Source organism: Serpula lacrymans (assembly GCF_000218685.1).
Source record: "Serpula lacrymans var. lacrymans S7.9 unplaced genomic scaffold SERLAscaffold_25, whole genome shotgun sequence".
Taxonomy (NCBI): domain Eukaryota; kingdom Fungi; phylum Basidiomycota; class Agaricomycetes; order Boletales; family Serpulaceae; genus Serpula; species Serpula lacrymans.
The window spans coordinates 16298-36872 of record NW_006763313.1 but is presented as its reverse complement, the minus strand read 5'-3'; the positions used below and the strand labels follow the sequence as shown (position 1 = coordinate 36872).

Genomic DNA, 20575 nt, shown 5'->3' with positions numbered 1-20575 from the left:
GTCTACTAGCTGACTGATCAAAGGCAGCGGATACGCATTTTTAACCGTGTGCTCATTCACGTAACGATAGTCCATAATCATACACTTTTTTCCATCCTTTTTAGGAATGAAGAACACCGGGGACATCATAGGGCTTTTGGAAGGTCTGATGTAACCCTTCCTAAGCTGCTCATCTATGAAGCTAGAAACCTCATCTCTTTCTGGAGCAGAGAGTGGTATCATATGTTCTTTTCTCGGTTTGAAAGTGTCCTTCAAGTCTATAGCATGGTCCCAAGGCTTAGCCTCTGGGAAGCGCTCTGTCTTATGTTTAGAAAAGACTTTCCAGAAGTCATGGTACTTGGGAGGTACCAGCCTCTTAATCTCTTCTTCGGGTTTTACCTCATCATTGTCATTGTCAATCTTTTCTAAAGATCTGAGCTCATAAACGTGACCAACATTTATCTTTTCAAGATGCTTATTGTGATGGACGTGACTCGGCTTACCCAAGTTCACACATTCTTGAGGGCAACATGACAATGTGACAACCCCTGTCTGCCAGTTGATCTCAGGATTGTGTTTAAATAGCCAGGTCCAGCCTAAGATTAAATTAATCTTCCCTAGTTGGGCAGCTTCGGTGAGTCGTTCTCTGTGTCTTTGGTATTTGACAACAAAGGAACATTTGTGTGTGATGCAGCCACCTGCGTTAAGTGTACCGTCAACATTATAGACGGGAATAGATACATCTAATTTTACAAGGGGAAGTCCAATCTGCTTTGCCCAGACCTGGTCTATGAAAATTCTGTTAGGGCCTGAATCAAGCAGTGTGCTTGTTGGGTGTACTATGCCCTGGGCAAGGTTTTCCACACCAACATCTAACTGGATCTCCTTTTGGAATAAATATGTGTGCATCAACACACACCTTGCGATTTCGGGAAAGGGTGGCTCCAATGAAGAGGAAGAACTTTTGAAAGCTACATGTTTTTCTATTTTATTTTTACCAGAATCAAGCACCCTATTGTTTGTCTTGCCGGGGCCACGCTCCAAGGGAGACGCTGGTGCAGCGGTAGTATCATAAATATTACAGTCACAATGCTTCATACAAGTACAAGTCTCAGATAACAAATTTAGAAATTTATTTACAAACTGGGGAGCCATCCCCATCTTTCCTTTATTGCTCGTGCAACACCCCGGAGCAGGGGCCACCTTATTGTGCTTTACTTCATTGTTCATAGGAGCAAAGGCACCCAAGTGACCTAAGCTCCAAACTCTTTTCCCTGAGCCTTCATTTCATTGACCTGTTAGTCATAGAAAAAGGCCTGGATTTTGTTGTACGAACAACCGGCCAAAGAGTTGAGTCAATCATTTGGTTTTTCGGTTTCTAATTGGCACGCCTGGCACCCTTGATTATTTTTTTGTTGAGCGGCCTGCGCTCCATTTCTACAATCTTGTGCCATGTGCCCCTCCTGCCCACAGTTGAAGCAGGTGAATCTGCGCTTTTGTCCGCCCTGGACCGCACCAATATCCATTGGAGCACCCCGACCTGGTTGCAGCCCAAACGGCTGGAACCCATGAGAGTGATGTTGTTTTGGTTTGATGACCCAGGGTGCCTCTGGGAAAAGTTGTTTTTGGTGGTGGACCTGCCACCTTGGTGCATCTTGTAGAGCTCTATGGCCCTACCTATCTTTCGAACCTCCGCTGCTTCGGAGAGGTTCTCATTTCTCATATCCTGCAGGTAAAGCTGTTCTGCAATGTGGGGGTTCACATTGCATTCCAGCAGCTCCACTGCATGTTCATTTCCAAGACCCCCTTGGATGGAGAGGGCCAGGAACCGGGTTACAAAATCATCCATCCTCATGTTGCCTTGTTTGAAGGAACAGATTTGCTGATGCGCCCAGTCACGCTTAACTTGCGGTTTGAAGTATTTTTCGATCTCTACCTTGAGATTGTCCCAGGTGTGCCACACTCCCGCAGTGTAGCACTCCTGCATTCTAACTTGGGCGTATCGACCCGCCACAGGTCCCTTTAGTCAAGATAGCACCTCAGTGGCTACCTCAAAATTGTTGGCAAATGCATCCCAATTTGCCTTGACCCAAATTTGAAGCTTGATCCACCATTTGGCGAATTGTGCTCTGTCTCCTTCGAAGGCGCCAGGGTCAGCAATGACTTCGACTTTCTTGTTGAACTTTTTCTCAACCGAGGGGGTTGCTGCAGGGGGGTTCGCCTGCAGCTCGGCGAGTTGCGTGGTTAATGCCAAGATCTGCTGCCGCATGTTGTGCAACAGAGCATTAACATCTTGGGGTTGCAACAACATGTCGACTTGTTCTCTTTGTAAAGTAAATGAAAAAACATAACTGGGGGTCCCCGCTTGCTATCTGTGGATCTACCTCTTCCCAGCTGAGCATCAGGTCTCAATCCCCAACTACCCACACTATAGTATTTGAAAATGTATATAAAAGATATTTGTAAGAAACCCTGGTCCGAACGGTTGTCAGGAGGTGGTCCGCTTGTTAAGCTGTCAACCCTTCTCCAGACTGGCGGAGGCAAGTGCCTGGCCTGGTCAGAGGTATTCGAAGAGGAAAGTATGTATTTCTAAATGTAATCAACAGAGGTTCCACACCAGCTGCTGAGCTATAGTACTCGCCTTAACGCTGGGGGCCGCGTTGTCGATGATGAGAACTGTTGTTAGAAAACCACACACAAAAACAAACTAACAAACAATCCTCCCAGATTCCACGGAACTTGTTTATGGGCTTTGCCTCCTAGAACAGTGGGTGCTCTGGTTGTTCGTGGGGTGGTATGTATGAAGATCCTTCAAAGTAAAACTCAGAGATGTATGGGTGTGGGTTTTGAGGAGGAGGGATAGTTGAATTTATAGATGATAGGGGCTTAGTAACGAGTATAGATGAGCACTACCTTGCTAATTGTAGCACAAGGTAGGTTTGAGAACGACAAGGATGAAGAGGTGACAAGGTTTCCAGTGATAGCAGGCTCCTGCCACACAAACTGTAGTGCTCAGAAGGACTCTAATTGAAAGGGATGACAATGACTTCAAAAGTGGGAAGTGACGATGACAGCAGTTAACAGTGGTAGCAGTGGGAAGTGTTGTGACCACACTGGATCACAAGTAGCAGTAAGAAGTGGACTTAAGATTAGAGAAGAAGTCTGGAATCGAGTGCTTTGTTGATTTACAAGATAAAATACAGGGGTTTATATAGTGAAAAGAAAGGTAGGCTATGCACAGTATAGCTGCGCAAAAAGAATGAGAAAGAACATGAAGGAAAGAATGTACGCTGACGAATCCTGCGTAGTTGGTACATGATAAGATCGTCAAAATAAGGGAAAGAAAGAGATAGAACAATGAATGCTATGTAAGTAACGGTACAGGTTTGTACAGTCATAAAAATAAAGTCCAATAAGAGAAAAAGAGCAAGAAAATTGTGATGTCATAAGAAGATGCAGTAAAAAGAGTATAAAGAAAAAAAACAATATCAGTATCAACACAGTTCCTTTATTGTCAGTCAGGCATTCTAAAAAAATATGTGTCCATAAAATGATTCAAAAATCAAAATAATCAATAATCGCACTGTAAATGAATGTTCTGCTGAAAAAAAAGAAACTGGAGCCACTGGTCCACCACCTAGTCCAAATCTGACAATTCCATGGCTTTACCAATGGACTGGTTGTAATGGACCACCTGGTCAAGCGAGGGAGGGAGGGGAGTAGTTCCAATTTGGAACAAGTGAGTCCCAGGCAGAGTGTGGTAGCTGTAGCTGTAGCGAAGATGATGGACGAAAGATAAGTGTACCCAAGTGAATGGGACAGCAATGAACATGGGCAACGCAAGGGGATGAACCTTCTCCAGCTCAAAAACTACCCACCCACGCTCCAACCAGGCGAGACGAGCGACCGATGTTTTGATGGTATATGATGGCAGATCAATGTCATGAAGATGGACCTGTTGCCCTATTTGGACCGGCCGCCGGGGCTTTGCTGATATCAGCAGTGGCACGTGGTAGTCAACAGATCAGCGACGGAAGCGGATAGGAAGTAATGATATCAGAAATGGTGGGGGTGCAAATAAGATGAGGAGAAGGAGGGTGGAGGTGATGAGTAGGTGAACTAAAATGGGGATCCAGAAATGACCGTCAGGTGAGAATAAAAAAGAGAGGAAGGGGCCCATGGTGGGGCTAAGAAAAGGAAGGGGAGTGAAGGAAACGGACAAAAACGAGGGCGCAATGCAATGTGTAGCCAATGGCGACACAAAAATTTGCCGAAATGCCGAAATGCCGAAAGTACCGAATGGAAAAGCAAAGGTGAGCATGAATGAATTGCCTAATAGAGGTGGTGCTGATCAGCCACAGATTTGAAAAAAGCAATATTAATTACTATTCCACGTGGCACTGTGCCTGTGTGGCACAAAGGCGAGTCTTTTTGAATATTCGCTTCATTTTTGACACCTGTCCATGCTACCAATCAATTTTGGTGCATGACAGCGTATCAAAGGTATTGTTTCTTCTCCCAAAGCACTACAAGGCTGTCACGAAGAGCGCACCTATTTGCTATGTGGAATATTCCCAAACAATAACCAAATCTCCTTCACCCTGGAGTCCGGGTGCCCAGTGGGACTTTTGCACAAACGTGCGAGAGAGTAGAAGAGCGAGTCCAAATGTAACAACCAAGAGTTAGTTACTCTGGCGCACACAGGAACACACTATAAAGGTAGTGAATAGGGAGTGGTTACCCCTTAAGCTGCAGAGAGTTTGTTGGTTAACAACAGGAGGACTCACTGAGGAGTCTCCTTGATCTATTGGGGTATTTATACTAATACAGAGTATTTGTACCTATGTACTGTACAGTTGATAAAAGCAGTGGCTGGTGATGTCAGAGGGTGCAGTCCATGTGACCAGCTCCACTGCATGAGAGAGTTTGTGTCTCAAAGAAGAATAAAGGCAGCGCTGCACGAGAAGGTGGAGTTAGAACGAAAAAGGAAAGTGCCGCATGGCACGGAGTGTGAACTTATAGTAAAAGGTTAAAGCGGAGAATGAAAATTAAAGGAAAGGTCCAAAAATTGTGTTATCATAACAAGTAGGGTCTAGACTTATGCAGCATTAAGCTTGTGATACAATGGGGGTATAAAAAATCTCTGTGTTCACTCTTACAACGGTTTGGGCGTGCTGCACAGGATCTGAACATTGAAGCAACTGCAATTTATTTTGTTGAACAATGGCACTTTGATAGCCATATTCAATTGTCCAAGAGAACAAATACGGAGGATCAGCAAAAGCCAGCACAAAAGCGGCACAAAACTCACCATGAAGATGATGGGGGTCCATTGAACAAAGAGCCGTTTGTCAAGGCCAAGCCTGAGGAGGGCAGTGGCAATAGTGGTGGTGATGGGGATGTAGTGATGGCACCTGTAGAGAGTGAGACAATAGGGAAATTATGCCATATTCATTCAAGCAGATTCTCTCACCTTGAGTTGGCATCCAGCTCCAAGTCTAGGACCAGAATCCTACTGGCCAATCTTCCAGCTGCAGAGCTTGGGGTGGTGGTGATGGATATTTTTATTAATTCATGCCTGTGCCAACACTGCATTGTTGACGAATATTTTGCAAATCCTGATGGTATGTTGTATCAGTTGCTTTATAATAAAGAAAAATAGCTTACCTGCAGTGAAGAACACAGTGAGAACAATGGCGACAGGTGTGAGTGTGAGAGATGCAGCCATTGTTTGTCGCGGCTTGGTTGCAATATTTGCAACCGGGACTTGTGTGTCCTGTTTGCCCTACTATCGCCGCCTCAGTTAACGTGTGCTGAACACAAGATGAAAATAAGAAGAAGAGGTTGTGTAAAGCTTGTGGGAGCACCACTCATATCTGTGTGTTGTACCACCACAGTGACCAGCTGGCAAGTACTCATATATTCTTAGCATCAGATCACCTCTGCCCAAAGTATGGCTCCATCCCATCAAAGCCCCGGAAGACACAGAATTATGCCAATGACAAGAATGTTAAGCCTGCACAAAATGGGGAGCATACAGCAGTGTAAAATAGGTCAGTCTACAAGGTCGGCACCAGTTATTTCAACACTCTCACTATTGCCCTCCCCAGATGTAGATACTCCTAATCCTTTTTTTTCTATAATTCCAAAGCCGCTTGCTACCTTATCATCAACAGAAAATTGCAACTTATGACGGGCAGTAAACTTGTGTGGTTTAGTCTCTAAAAGCCGCTTTGTAAGTTTTTCAATTGTCTTGGTTATATCTGGTGGTTGGTGGCGGATTGTATGGTGGAGGAGGTGGAATACATTTTCAACAATAACACGGCAGTGACGGAAGACTTCAATAAGAGGTGACTGTTTGATGATATGGTCTATTGTGAGATTTGAAGCCAATTGTGATAAAATTATCTAGGATACAGGGATATCAAGTAATGCTATATTTCTATAGTTCTCTTCTGACCTTTGTGTACAGGTTATTCCGCTCCACTAGCCAATCAATGGCATGTCATGCCCCAGTCACACCCTTTGGATTGCTCAGCAGGTTAAGGCGTATTAATTGACTGGGAACAATTTAGTTCATGAATGTCTTTCACTGAAGCAAGCTCACCTCAAATCTGGAGGGTATCAATAGCAAAGGTCACATAAAAATTTGCTTATTTGTGCTGCATACTTATGCTTCCCAACAGCAATAAAAATATGTATCCATGGCAAGAACGAGGCCTCAACACAACCCACATCTCCAGAATTCATGGCATGGCATAAATCAACATACATGAGCTCATCACAATTGTGAAGGTGTTGGTTTTCATACACTTTGTCACACTTCTGAAAAGGTTTGCTGTGTTCTTTACGCAAATCAGAACTGGTCCCAACATACTTGGCCACAATTGCTTTGAACATGTCAACTATGTCCTCCCATGTGGGTTTTGTAGTTGCAAACAGCTCAATTGATGAGCACTGTGGATGTCTTTTGGTAATCTTATGTTGCCAGCAGTTAAGCATTAATGCTGTCAAATCATGGTGCACAATGTTGTGCATACACCTGAATCCAGGCTTGCTGATGAATTTTCCTGTTTCTTTAGAATGCAGCATGCCAATGTGCTCATACAAGCTATTTGGGTCGCTTCAAGAGTCTGCAGGCTGCAGGTACGTCCACCAGATTGCATCAGCACATTGTGAAGCAATATTATATATAACAAAAACAGTACCCATCTCTGTCTGCACTTGCAGGGAGTAAGAGGTACAATGAGTTTGAGGTCAACAGATGCTTAGAGATTATAGTAAGTAGAGGACTGAGAATAAACTCAAGGGTTTTTGATGAGGAGTAAAGCAGGTTATTTCAGTAATAAAAAGCTAAAGAACAATACATGAGTATGTAGGGTTTTTATAGCTAATTGTCTATGTTTCAGACCAGAAATAGAATAAAAGGAAAAGTAGCCTGAGGATAAAACTATCAAATAAGAAAAAGAACAACTATGCTACGACTTCAGGGATTAATCAGCAGGTGAGAAAATCTACTGATAATAGGTAGTGTCAGGCATGTTCAGGAACCGTATCCTCATGATGAGGTACAATCCTGACTAAAGTGTCTATTAATATTTCCAGGCACTGATGGGACCTGGAGCTGGTTGGCGAGATCTCAGCTACTAGTCCTTACCCATTGTGCTGGCTGGCTGGGAGTACTACCCAGTTTCTGATCTGCGATATGAAGTGGTAGTGATGGTTACAAAAGCCTGTTAGGGCTATGAGAAGCAAGGTGGCAAAGGATACCTCTAGCCCTAGAGCCAGAGGTGTAATGGGGAAAGTGTCTGAGAACCAAGACATGAAATGAAAAGATAAGAAAACGTAAATGGTCCTTACACACATGCCATGTTATAATGGAAGAGCCCTGGCAGAAACACAATGTATTAAAACTGATCCTTTGGTGTTCTTTCAATGTGGCGAGAATGGAGAACAGCATCAATCTGCTTTTTTGTGAGTAAGTCCCCATTGTTACGATACACAATTTTTGGACCTTTAATTTTCATTCTCCTATTCAACTTTCTTTCTTCTATAGTTTTCACACACTATGCCATACAGCACTTTCCTTTTGTTCAAACTCCACCTTCTTGCGCTGCACTGCCTTTGATTTAATTTTAGATACAAGTATCTCACGCAGGGGAGCTGGTCACACGGGTTGTGCCCTCTGACATCATCAGCCACTGCTTTTATCAACTGTACAGTACATAAGTACAAATATGCTGTAGTAGTATATAAACCTCAATAGATCCAGGAGACTCCTCAGTGAGTCCTCCTATTGTTCACCACAACTAACTCGGTCCTTTCCTAAGGGTAACCACTCCCCTCACAACCTTTGAAGCTTTGTCTGAGTTGTGCGCCAGAGTAACCAACTCTTGGTTGTTACACCCATGGACAAAGAGAACATGTTTTGGCATGTCCTTGTCATGATTAGGATCAAAATCCTCATCACCCAGATCCCCAATACCACCTTGCCTTAGTAGATTCTCCAAGACTTCAATATTGCCATCCGATGTAGACTGTTTTGTTTCTATGGCACAACAAGGTATCTGATCTGTTTTATGCAGTGGGATTTGGGTTAGAGGGTCTGGCTCAGCAAGCTGACTTGCAAAATGTCCCAAATTTCCACTGTGAGCAACCAGAATATTGTGAACATGCCATGCAAATACTTGAAGGTGTGGGCCAAATATTTGGCCGGATAGTCTCTTATTGTAAGTATTGTCCTTGTACAGTTGTGCAATGTCAACAGTATCACTGATTGGTTCTGTTGCATTGGGATTCAATGGATCATGCTCCCATAATATGGCTGGACATTTCAGCATTGTTGGGTCCATGATGCCATATATTGGCACAATAGTAGCAGATGTGGTGCTAACGAAGGTGGTTTGGTGCTCCATAGTAGGTTGCGCAGTTTGGAAATTAATATCAAAATTGTTGTAAGCACAAGCTGACTGCATAGACCACATAGCTTGTTTGATTCAACTTAATATCCCATGTGACATAGAGTCCACTGTCTGATGGATTGATGTAACATTGACAGACAAGCCAGCGTGTTCAAGGACCTTAACAACTTTCTTGGGGGCCCCAGTTGAGTACAGGAAGATACCAAGGAGACCTTGCAGGTAATTGCATCTCTTGTTTACACTCTGTATGAAGATACTAATACAAACAACAGCTTTCTGAGTGAGTCCCCATTAATTTTCATTCAAGGCCATTTTTGGACATTCTCACCACAAGAAAAAGTGCCTTTTTCTAATCCTCTGCTTGCTTTGCTCGGCACCTATTTTTTTCACCACTCTTGCTGGCTATCAAGTTGTGATCTCTGGTATGTTGTTCATTCATTTCCTCCTTGTTATCACTTTCTGACTCTTTTTCCTCATCATCACCTCCAATTTCACCAAGATCCATCTCTGCCTCATTCACTAGGATATCTGAGGCTTTCAAGTTGTTTCCCAAGAGGGCCATCATCAAACCCCAAAGGTTTGGGGTGATGGTCTTCATCTTCTGTGAAATTAACTGCATGAATTCCCCCTTTAGTTGCTCCAATGTGGCTGCTATTGCACAAAAGTGTAAGTTGTGACACTGGTGAGTGAGCTCTTTAACCTCTCTACATAAGCAAGACTTGACAGTATCCATTGCCCATGCAAAGACGTTCTGCCTAGTTGATGTATAGCTATACAAGACTCTACAGATGTCTTCAGCCTCTTGGACAATCATTTCTTGGGTGCCACAATGAGTAAGAGGTTGACTGTTAAGGATTTCATAGAGAAGTGATGACAAAGTAGCATTTTTTTGTTTTAAAATGTACAAGATGTTGTTGATACCCTCCAAGGAGATAATCTGAGCTGTCTAAAGGATTTAAAAAGTGTGCCATTCTAACTGTCTCTTCCCCCTACACATTGACTCTGCATGTTCAAACTTACTTACCAATTTTGGTGCCAGTAACTTTATGCTGCTCCGTATGGCCGGTTTTCTTTTGGCAGGAGCACCATTTCTTACAGGGTGAATAAATAAACTTAAACATTCAGCCACAGCAAAGTTTGCCAGTTGGCTTGGGGTGCTATCCTCAACACTAAATTATTTATTATGTAATTGAATGTGGCTACACTATGATGTAGGAAAACACCCCACCAAGTGGTTGGAGTTTGTCCATGTGGCACTTTCCTTGTGTTCAGACTCCACCTTCTTGCACTTCACTGCCTTTTTTTATTTTTAGCTACAGGTCTCTCACACAGTGGAGCTGGTCACACGGGCTGTGCCCTATGATATCATCAACCACTGCCTTATCAACTGTATAGTACAACAAGTACAAAAAACCTGTAGTAGTATATGTACCCCAATGGATCCAGGAGACTCCTCAGCGAGTCCTCCTATTGTTTACCCACAACAAACTTGGTTCTACCTTAAGGGAGAATATCCTCTCCTCTCCTCACCATTCTCTGCCTGTTTTTGTTGTGCACCAATGTATACAAATTTTGGTTGTTACATTAGGACTTGCTCTTTCTACTCTCTTGCACTTTGTGCAAACCTGGACCACAGGGTTAAGTGAAGTCTTTCAAACAGTAAGACTTTGGTGCCAGTTGGTGTTGAGCTTTTGCTAGCCGCGGAAACAAAGTGTGTGCCCCAATCCTGCAGGCAAGCTGCCCAGGACGAGGTACTAGAGAGATCAAATCAAACATTACACGGCCCCCAGTGTCAAGGGGAGTACTATAGTATAGCTCAACAGTGGTGTGGAACCATTGTTGATTAGATTTATGTACATTAAGTTCTTCTTAGGATACCTCTGACCAGGCTGGGCACTTGCCTCTGCCAGTTGGAGAAGGGTTGACAGCTTAATAAGCAGACCACCCCCTGACAACTGTTTGGACCAGGGTTTAGCTACTATAAATTTTATATACTTTTTCAAATACTATAGTGTGGGTAGTCAAAGATTGAGACGTGTTACTCAGCTGGGAAGTGGTTGATCCACAGATAGCAAGCGGGGACCCCCAGTTACCTTTTTTTTACTTTACCAAAGAGAAGAAGTCAGCATGTTGTTGCAAACCACCCAACCTGATGTCAATACTCTGTTACACAATATGCGTGCACAGGTTTTGGCATTGACCACGCAGCTTGCTGAGCTTCAGACAAACCCCCCTGAATTGGTTGAGCAAAAATTCAACAAAAAGGTCAAGATCATCGCTGACCCTGGCGCTTTCAAAGGAGATCGGGCTCAATTCGCCAAATGGTGGATCAAGGGCCCTGAGGGTACTAGAATTTTTGATTGAACCAATTAGTGAATTATCTTAAACAGGCACAGTTTCTTCTTCTGGGGTGACACTTTCAACAGCAGTTTTTGATTCATCGGTATTTCCATCTAGATCTTCTCTATTAAAGTCATAGTCCATGACTTAAGAGGCTGGATACTGTATTGGATACTCCAGATACTGGTTTGACATAGTGAATAGGACAATGATCTGATGATGCCTTGACTTCAAAAGCAGGGTTTTCAATTTTTCCATCCTTTCTGAAGATGAGATAAGTGTATTTAAGTCTCTCTTCAATGCTGACATAGTTCCCATGCATCCATGGTCGTCCAAGAAGTAGATTGTATCCAGTGTCTTTCCCAACAAAGATATTGGCATAAGTTTTGACTTCTCCACAGTATAAAGCCACATTGTTGACTAGACCATCAAGTCTACCAAATCCTCCATTGGCATCTTTGACTACAGGTCAAATACTAGTATCCATGGGAAGGCGAATGAGATTTTCCCAAATAGTGCAGCTGACTATATTGAGGGCAGACCCTGAATCAACAATTGCTGTAATAGTTTTGCCAGTAGAGGTAACAGGGACACAAATGAGGTCGACATGAGTGATGGCAAGAAGTGATTCAGGTGTCAAGTTTTGGGGCTTGTTGTCTAGTCTAAGATTAACGCACTTGGGTTTTATCATTTCTTGGAGATTCTGGGAAACTTCTTTTGATAGACTAACGACATTATCAATAGATAGTGGGATAGGGGTGCTGAGAATTTGATCAATGATGGCTTTGGAGTCAAGATTCTGCAAAAATGTAGATAAAGTCTTGAGTGGTTTCTTCTATTTATTGGCAGGGGGATTCTTCTTGGCGGTCTGAGAAGTATCTTCCATAATTACATTGTCATTAGTGGGATCAAAGATAGGCTGTGCAATATCAAAGATGTGTGGCTTTGATGGAGCAGGTGCTATGGTTGGAACAACAGGCTTCTCTTCTTCTTTCTTCTTTTTTTTTATAGCTTTGGCCCAATCTGGCCTAGGAGGAATGTAGACACCATCAAAGATTTGCTTGCACTTCTCCTTAGACACTCTGTCTGGATGATCCACTATATAAACATGCTTTTTATCTGAATCAGAATCAGAGTCAGCTACTTCAGCAATGAACATAAAAGAAGTGGTGGTGAGGAGGTTAGACTTGGGGATAGTGCAATGTACAGCAGTTGCTATGGGTTCCTCTCTTGATTGCATGATTCTAGACCCATTAGACATGACAAAGCAACCAGTGTCATTCTTCTTGCCAATTCCTTTTGACAGTAAGTCAAGCATATCTGCACATTCATTGATTCCATGACCAGTTTTTCCGCATTCATAGCAAAGGAAGGGAATACAAGGTGCTGTAGGCAGAGTGGCAGTGGGTGGAGCAGTAGGCTGAGTGGGTAAGTTGCTGCTTCCTTGAGAGGATTGAGATGGTCTGGCTGACTGGTTCATGAAAGTGGGAGGGCAAAGTATAAGTTGAGCATCAGTGTCAAGCTTGATAGCATGATAGTAAAGCAGAGAATAGTTAGGATCTTCAATTGTCATAGACCCAGCTTCTTGATAAGGGTTTCTACTCCATCCTGCTTGACAGCAGTGTGCTTTTCTTTGTCCAAGGAGTGAAGGGTTTTCTTCAACTTGGAAGGACTCAACAGCTTTCTCTCTTTCTCTGTCTCAGAGGTGTGCTTTTTCTCTTTCTTCTGCTTGGTGGTTCTCCTGATATAATGAGGTGGTTCTTCCTCTTTGTCAGAGTCAGAAGAATTGTCTGAAGAACTGGAAGAGTTCTCTGAATCCAAGTCTGAATCCAAATCATCAGAGTCAAAATCTTCATCATCAAAGCAATATCTGCGAAGGACATGCTCTACAGCCTTGACAACATCATCAAAAGCAAAAGGCTGGGAGAGATCAAAGGTAGGATCCCTCTGAAGGAGTCTGTTTTCAACACAATGACAAAGGGTTTTGGGTAGTCCTTTCCAGAAGAAGCAATTGAATACGTCCTGAGTGATCTTGGATTTGGCAAGAAGCCATCCACCAACGCGAACATACTTCCTCATGTAGCTCTTGAAATTGTCCAGAGAGCCCATTCTCTTCTTGTGCAAAGCATCAACCAACTGTTTAAGATGATGCTCTAAAAATTTGGCCTCTGCCTTTGCAGCATCAAAGTACTGGAGAATTTTATCTTTGAGACTGTTCCATGAGAGTGTAATGAAGTGCTTTATTCCTTCAATGATTTCACGAATATATGTGGAGCAGTATTGGAGAATGCTTGAGCATTTTTCATTGTCAGGAGTGACATTGTTTGCATGACAGATGCACTCATATAGTGGAGAACAAAATCCCTGACACGAGTATAGTCTCCCTTGAACTTCTTAGGAGCATAACAAGTGCCAGGAATTGGCATAGTGATGACTGAGAGAGTAGTAGGTTGATTCATAATGGAAAATATAGAGGGTAAACGCGAAGCTTGCTGAGTAGAAGCTGGTACCAAAATTGAGTTACTGGAAGAGAGGGATAGGACAGATAAAGTGGTTGGTGAGATAGAAGGTGTAGATGATAAATTAGACAGTGATGGCGATGAAATGGTTGGGATTTAGCTTGAAGGAAACCATTCCTTGCGGTGGGCTCCAATTGTCGATGATGAGAACTGTTGTTAGAAAACCACACACAAAAACAAACTAACACACAATCCTCCCAGATTCCACGGAATGTTACACACAAAGTGCTTAACAAAGTCTGAGGGTTTGTTGAGGTTTCAAGGGAGACTTAGACTTATCCGAAGACAAGTTCGAGAATGCAGTTCTGAATAGAGTTCTTCCAATGAGAGTTGGTCTTCTTCTGAGTAGAAGTCTGATCTTAGGAGTCTAGCTTTGTAAGTGTAAACTGCGTAGAATTGTAATAGAGAATACTACTACTGTTACATGTGTATTTATAATGGAAAGAATTGGTGATAGGAGTTAGGTCCTATCTAGGGCAGGTCCGTCCGTTGAGGACTAAGTAGGTAATGCAAATGCGAGAGGAACGGAAGTGTACATGAAGGAAATGAGTCATTGGTCCAATGGTATAACTGGTGAGTAAAGAGAAATGAGTAGTCCTTAAATGTCCAATAGAAATTGTAACACGGAACTTGTTTATGGGCTTTGCCTCCTAGACCAGTGGGTGCTCTGGTTGTTCATGGGGTGGTATGTATGACAATCCTTCAATATAAAACCCAGAGATGTATGGGTGTGGGTTTTTGTGAGGCAACGATAAACTATAACAAAAACAATACCCATCTCCTTCTGCACTTGCAGGGAGTAAGAGGTACAGTGAGCTTGAGGTTGACAGATGCTAGTAAATATAGCAAGTAGAGGACTTGGAAGTAAACTCAAGGGTTTTCAATGAGGAGTAAAGTGGATAATCCAAGTAACAGAAAGCCAAAGAACTATACATGAGTATGTAGGGTTTTTATAGCTAACTGTCTATCTCTCAGACCAAAAGAGGAGTAATAGAAAGGTGGTCTGAGGAGAGAATCAACCAATAAGAAAAAGGAGAACTATTGTATGACTTTAAGGATTAATCAGCAGGTGAGAGAATGTACTAATAATAAGTATTGTCATGCGTGTTCAGGAACTGTATCCTCATGATGAGATACAATCCTGACTAAGGCATTTATTAATATCTCCAGGCATTAATGGGGCTTGGAGCTGGTTGGCAAGATGGATGTCTACCAGCAGTCCTTACCCATTGTGCTGGCTGGCTGGGAGTAATACCCAGTCTCTGATCTGCAATATAAAGTGGTAACAATGGTTGAGAAAGCCTGTGAGGGCTATAAGAAGTAAAATAGCAAACAGTACCTCTAGCCCTAGAGCCAGAGGTGTAATGGGAAAAGTGTTCGAGAACCAAGACATGGGCATCAGGAAAAAACCCTTTTGCTATATAGCGCTATATAGCCACCACCTATATATATAAATTAACTTTGGTGCATGACATCAGCAGTCCAGAAAACTGACCAAAAAGTGGATTGCTGTTTGAGAATTTTATTCTAAGAATCCCTCAACTCCTAGGAAGCTTAGAGGCATGGATTCAACACTTTTTAATTCCCTTTTTTAACCTATGCCCAAAAGTATAACTACCACCTCCAGTACTTGGTCTCACCTGGAAGTCCTCAGAGGGGGGGGTAGTGTTACAATACATAATTTTTCGACCTTTAATTTTCATTCTCCTCTACATCCTTCTTTCTCATTTTTCACACACTTGTTCCATGCAGCACTTTCCTTTTTGTTCAAACTCCACCTTCTCGGGCCGCGCTGCCTTTTCATTATTTTTAGCTACAAGTCTCTCACGCAGCGGAGCTGGTCACACGGGCTGCGCCCTCTGATATCATCAGCCACTGCTTTTATCAACTGTACAGTACATAAGTACAAACACTCTGTATTAGTATATAAACCCCAATAGATCCAGGAGACTCCTTAGCAAGTCCTCTTGTTGTATCCTCACAACTAACTCACTGCAGCCTAAAGGGTAACCACTCCCTCATCACTACCTTTATAGTGTGTCTAAGTGTGGGCCAGAGTAACTAACTCTTGGTTGTTACAGCTGAATGGAAATCAACCATGATCTTGTTCCCTGATACTCCTGACAACACACACCTAATCCAGTACTGTGATGTGCTGTCAGCTATCAGAACTCTCCTGGGGAATTCAGCGCATGCTGAAAATATAGTCTATCGTCCCAAAAAGGTTTTTACCAATGCAAGTAGAGATTGTATACCATGAGATGTGAACAGGGAAATGGTAGCATGCTATTCAGGTGAACATGGCCTGTGTGAATCTTCTACATTGACTTATATAATATTTGGAATAGGCTCATCTACCATCTGGGGCAGCCTTGGTGCCTGTTATCATTGCAACAGACAAAACCCAACTCATGCAATTCTCCAACTCTAAATCAGCTTATCCTGTCTATCTCACGTTGGGGAACATACCCAGAGTCATAAGACACAAGCCAAGCCAACATGCTTGCATTCTCATAGCATACCTGTCAGTTAATAAAGTTATGGGATCTCAGCTTACTGCAAAGGAGAAGTCATCAAGGGTTCAGTGTCTATTCCATGAGTCTATGAGGATCATACTAAAACCTTTGAAGAAGGCTGGCATTGAAGAGATCAACATCACTGGGGGTGATGGGGCTGTCAGGAGAGTTCATCCTGTTTTGGCTTGCTATGTCAAGAACAATGTCTAGTAACATGTACAAAGTACGGTACCTGTCCCAAAGAAGTCATCAGAACACTAGAGCTAATACAAATGCCTCCAATCAACTTCAAGAGAGATGTAAGGATAAAAATGTCTCTGGTGGTGTTTATGAGCTATTTTGGCTTAACTTCCCTCATTGCAACATTTTTTTATCTATCTCACCTGACATTCTCCACCAGCTATACCAAGGTGTATACAAACACATGGCTAACTGGTGCAAGGATCTCATGGATCCTAAGGAGGTTAACTAGCACATTTCCTCCCTTCCTGCTTGCTAGGATATTTGATTAGAGCGCTATACTTGCATAGCAATCCCTTCTGGACTTTATCCAGATAGCATAGTATCCCACTCACAACAACACCACCCTAAGCTACCTTTCTGATGCTTTGGACATTTTTCACAAACACAAAGATATATTGGTATGGCTTAACATGGGAGAACACTTAAACATTCCAAAATTCCACTCTCTCCTTCATTACCACCAGTTTATTACATGGTTTGGAACCACCAACAATTACAACACCAAGATGTTTGAGCATTTCCATATTGACTTTGCAAAAAAGGGTTGGAGGGCTTCTAATACAAGAAATGAAGCACCACAAATAGTGGAATGGCTTCTGCATTGGGAAAAGGTGATTGCTTGCCAGAGCTATTTGAAAATGACCATGGATAATGAAGAAGACAAATTCCCTCACTCCAAAATCCAAGACCAAAGGCTTGTCATGGCAAAATACCCTAATCAATGTCAGCAAAGCATTTTTGACATCATGGAGAAGCATCAGTGTCCTGGATTTGAATCAGCACTCAAAGTCTTCCTTAACAGTAAACTAACTCACCCAAATACACGTAGTGAAACCAGATTCTACCACTTCCATTTCAAAACCTCAATATCTTCTATGGCTTCAAATTCTGTTTAGATAGCCTAGGCAACAATGTCAACCTGGAGAATAATCAGATAGATTCTGTTAAAGCCAGGCCATCTGCAAAAAACAGCCTATTATCACAGTTTGATACAGTTATTGTAATAGACTCTCCTGAGTGTGAGGTTACAGGTGTAAAAGGTAATCTTTATTTTACATTGTAACCCCATGTCTAATACTAATAGCTATATTCAAGGAACAAAAGTTGGAAGACTGAGAGTAATATTTGAACTACCTGAAACATTATACGTCTTCCATGCATCCCCCCATAATTGACCAAAGCATCATCTGGCATATGTAGAATGGTATAGTAACCTCAGACCTACTGCTGAAAAGGACCACTTAATGTACGCTGTTAACAAGGTACCTCTAAATGCTGAAGGCTTTTTTCCAGGACACATTATCCCAACTTATTCCTGCTTTTGGTGGTTTGCATGATATATACCCTTATTATTGGACCTATAATAATGTTCTGGATGTTTGCCACAAACTTTACCTCAATAATTCTAGTAGTAAATATACATATCAATCTTTATGGTAGTTGTAATTTTATAGTGTTTCAAACTTTGCTACAATAGGACTACAGTTGCTCTGAGAGTACTATAGATGCTATAGGTACTATAAGAGTCTTTATTTACACATATGTACAAGCCCCCCTGCTATATAGGGAAAGGCTTTTTCCTGATGTAATGAAGAAGACTCACCAATAATCCCAGCATCTGTGTTCCTATATTAAATAAAAATGCTGACAAAAAACATAAAGCTAGCACTAGCACTCAACACCAACTGGAACTTTGCCAGACAAACCAAAAAGGAAGATTGGAAACTAATACAAAACCAATTATATTACAAGGATAAAGCCCTTGTTGAGCCCACAGGACAAAAAAAGCAAATAATTATAGACAATTGCGACTTTGTCACAGCGGGACACCCTGGCAGATTAAAAACCTACCAATTAATCAACAAGATTTACTGGTGGCCATGGATGATGAACCAAGTACAGAAATACATGAAAGGATGTGCAGTGTGCCAACAAGCAAAAGTAAACACCCATCCAACAATTGTACCACTCATCCCAAACCAAACACAAAAACACTAAACCAATGAAGTTTTTAGCAGTAGACTTTATCATCGACTTACTTGTTTTGCTAGGATTTGACAGCATAATGGTTGTGGTAGACCAAGGACTTAGTAAGGGGGTCATCCTCTCACCGTGCACAAAAACTACAGATGCCATTAAAACTGCACAACTATTCCACGACTTGGTTTTTAAAAGATTTGGACTTCACAAAATACTCATCTCCAACCGTGGTCCGCCAATTTGCTTCAGAAGTCTTAAAGGAACTCAACATACTATTGAACATTGAAACCACCCTATATTTAAGGGTCTTCTGTCAAAATCAGCCGCATGACTGGGAAAAATATTTCACAGCCGCCAAATTCTGCCACAATCAAAGACCCTATTCCTTTACTAATACATCACCTTTCTATCTCCTCATGGGATATAAACCAAAAGGAATCCAAACAAATACCGGAACATTAACATACCCTCTGTCAAAAAATGATTATCTGAACTCCTTCAATCCAGAAAAAATGCGCTCAAAGCACACAAACTCGCCAAAGCAAAGATGGCAAAACAACAGAAAATTCACCAAAATCTCTATTAGACAAAAGGTATGGTTAAAAATCACCAACCTAAAAGACAAAACCACCAAATACAAGAAGTTTAACATGAAACAGATTGGACCCTTCTGAATCCAAGAAAAGATCTCCCCCCGTTAATTACCGCCTATTCCTGCCTGCCCATTGGAAAACACACAGTATCTTCTGTATTAGGAGACCCACACCCATGGACCAAACTTCCTGAGACCCCCTCCTGATTTCGTAAATGAGGAAGAAGAATACAAAGTTGAAGCTATTCATAGGTGCAAACCCTGGAAATGAGGCCGCCACTATCTCATCAAATGGCGCCATTACCCTCATTCTGAGAATTTGTGGGAACCAGAAGACCACTTAGACAATGCTGTGGAGATATTGAAAGACTATAAAAGGGCTCACAAATTATGATAAAGGTTCAAACCAAAATCCAACCCTCTTCACTCACAATGTCTATCTTATGCTCCACTGGTTTTCTCATCACCACCTACACCATCCCAGGAGAGGTGGACATGTCAGCCAAAAATGCTCATGTATATTTATTTAATGAAACCAGAAAATAAATCCCTGATGCCTATCACACATTGACTCTCTTTCTCAACTTCAAATCCATTGATCTTATCGCTGACAAACTCCTAATAGCCATAAACTCATTATGTTCATTGGAAAACAAGCATTTGCTGTGCAAGAATTAAAACTCAAATACCTGTGGGGCACTCCAGATGGAAAGTTAGTTTTGGAATCTTTGGAACAACACTTAAGGATGAGTTGCTTGACTGGGCTGATGGATGTGGAAAAGGGATATTTGGAATTAGGAGGGAAGAAGTTGCTAACCGAAGTGCATATGCAAATAGATTGCAGCAGTTATTTGACTATTCCTCTACCTAGTTTATGCCACCCCCACCTGTTATACCCAGAGCAGATGGCTGCTTCCCCGGAGCCCATCTTAACCACTAACACCCTGTCCAAGCCACCCTATTGTCAGAAAGACATATTCCTACTGTCCCAACAAGTCTGATATTGAACCCCTCAGGTCACCCTTTCAATGGGTCAACCCAAAGCTCCCTTCTTCCTCAACCAGTATCAAACACCCAAACACATTGTCTGATGAACCGGTGAGGAGCCCAACACAGCCATCAAGGACTGATAATCCAAATATCTGCCACCAAAACTCCCTTGACCAGATAGTCACAACAATCCAAGAGTCTAAAAGGCAATTGTTACGATCTCTATTGGACATTTCAGGACTACTCATTTCTTTTTACTCATCGGTTATACCATCGGACCGATGACTCATTTCCTTCACGTACACTTCCGTTCCTCTCGCATTCACAGTACCTATTATAGTACTTAGTCCTCAACAGACGGACCTGCCCTAGATAGGACCTAACTCCTATCACCGATTCCTTTTCATTATAAATACCATGTAACAAGCAGTAGTATTCTCTAATACGATTCTACGCAGTTTACGCTTACAAAGCTAGACTCCTAAGATCAGACTT

General features: G+C 42.2%; 5 protein-coding genes across 5 annotated transcripts; 1 reads left to right on the top strand and 4 right to left on the bottom strand.

Moving 5' to 3' along the window:
• Nucleotides 1-1357: 1357 nt before the first annotated feature.
• SERLADRAFT_444154 (uncharacterized protein) lies at nucleotides 1358-2290 on the bottom strand (the record flags this gene model as incomplete). Its single annotated transcript, XM_007324802.1, has 2 exons — nucleotides 1358-1999; nucleotides 2030-2290. 2 exons carry the CDS (start codon nucleotides 2288-2290, stop codon nucleotides 1358-1360), a joined length of 903 nt encoding a protein of 300 aa, XP_007324864.1.
• A 3743-nt stretch (nucleotides 2291-6033) lies between these two features.
• Nucleotides 6034-6363, bottom strand: SERLADRAFT_353396 (uncharacterized protein; the record flags this gene model as incomplete). Its single annotated transcript, XM_007324801.1, has 1 exon — nucleotides 6034-6363. A coding segment is annotated over one exon (330 nt), but the record flags the coding sequence as incomplete, so codon positions are not given.
• Nucleotides 6364-12075: 5712 nt separating this feature from the next.
• On the bottom strand, nucleotides 12076-12720 carry SERLADRAFT_444153 (uncharacterized protein; the record flags this gene model as incomplete). Its single annotated transcript, XM_007324800.1, has 1 exon — nucleotides 12076-12720. One exon carries the CDS (start codon nucleotides 12718-12720, stop codon nucleotides 12076-12078), a length of 645 nt encoding a protein of 214 aa, XP_007324862.1.
• Nucleotides 12721-12809: 89 nt separating this feature from the next.
• Nucleotides 12810-13699, bottom strand: SERLADRAFT_444152 (uncharacterized protein; the record flags this gene model as incomplete). The annotated part of the gene is made up of 2 exons (XM_007324799.1): nucleotides 12810-13430; nucleotides 13502-13699. 2 exons carry the CDS (start codon nucleotides 13697-13699, stop codon nucleotides 12810-12812), a joined length of 819 nt encoding a protein of 272 aa, XP_007324861.1.
• A 5074-nt stretch (nucleotides 13700-18773) lies between these two features.
• SERLADRAFT_340836 (uncharacterized protein) lies at nucleotides 18774-18929 on the top strand (the record flags this gene model as incomplete). The annotated part of the gene is made up of 1 exon (XM_007324798.1): nucleotides 18774-18929. A coding segment is annotated over one exon (156 nt), but the record flags the coding sequence as incomplete, so codon positions are not given.
• Nucleotides 18930-20575: the final 1646 nt, after the last annotated feature.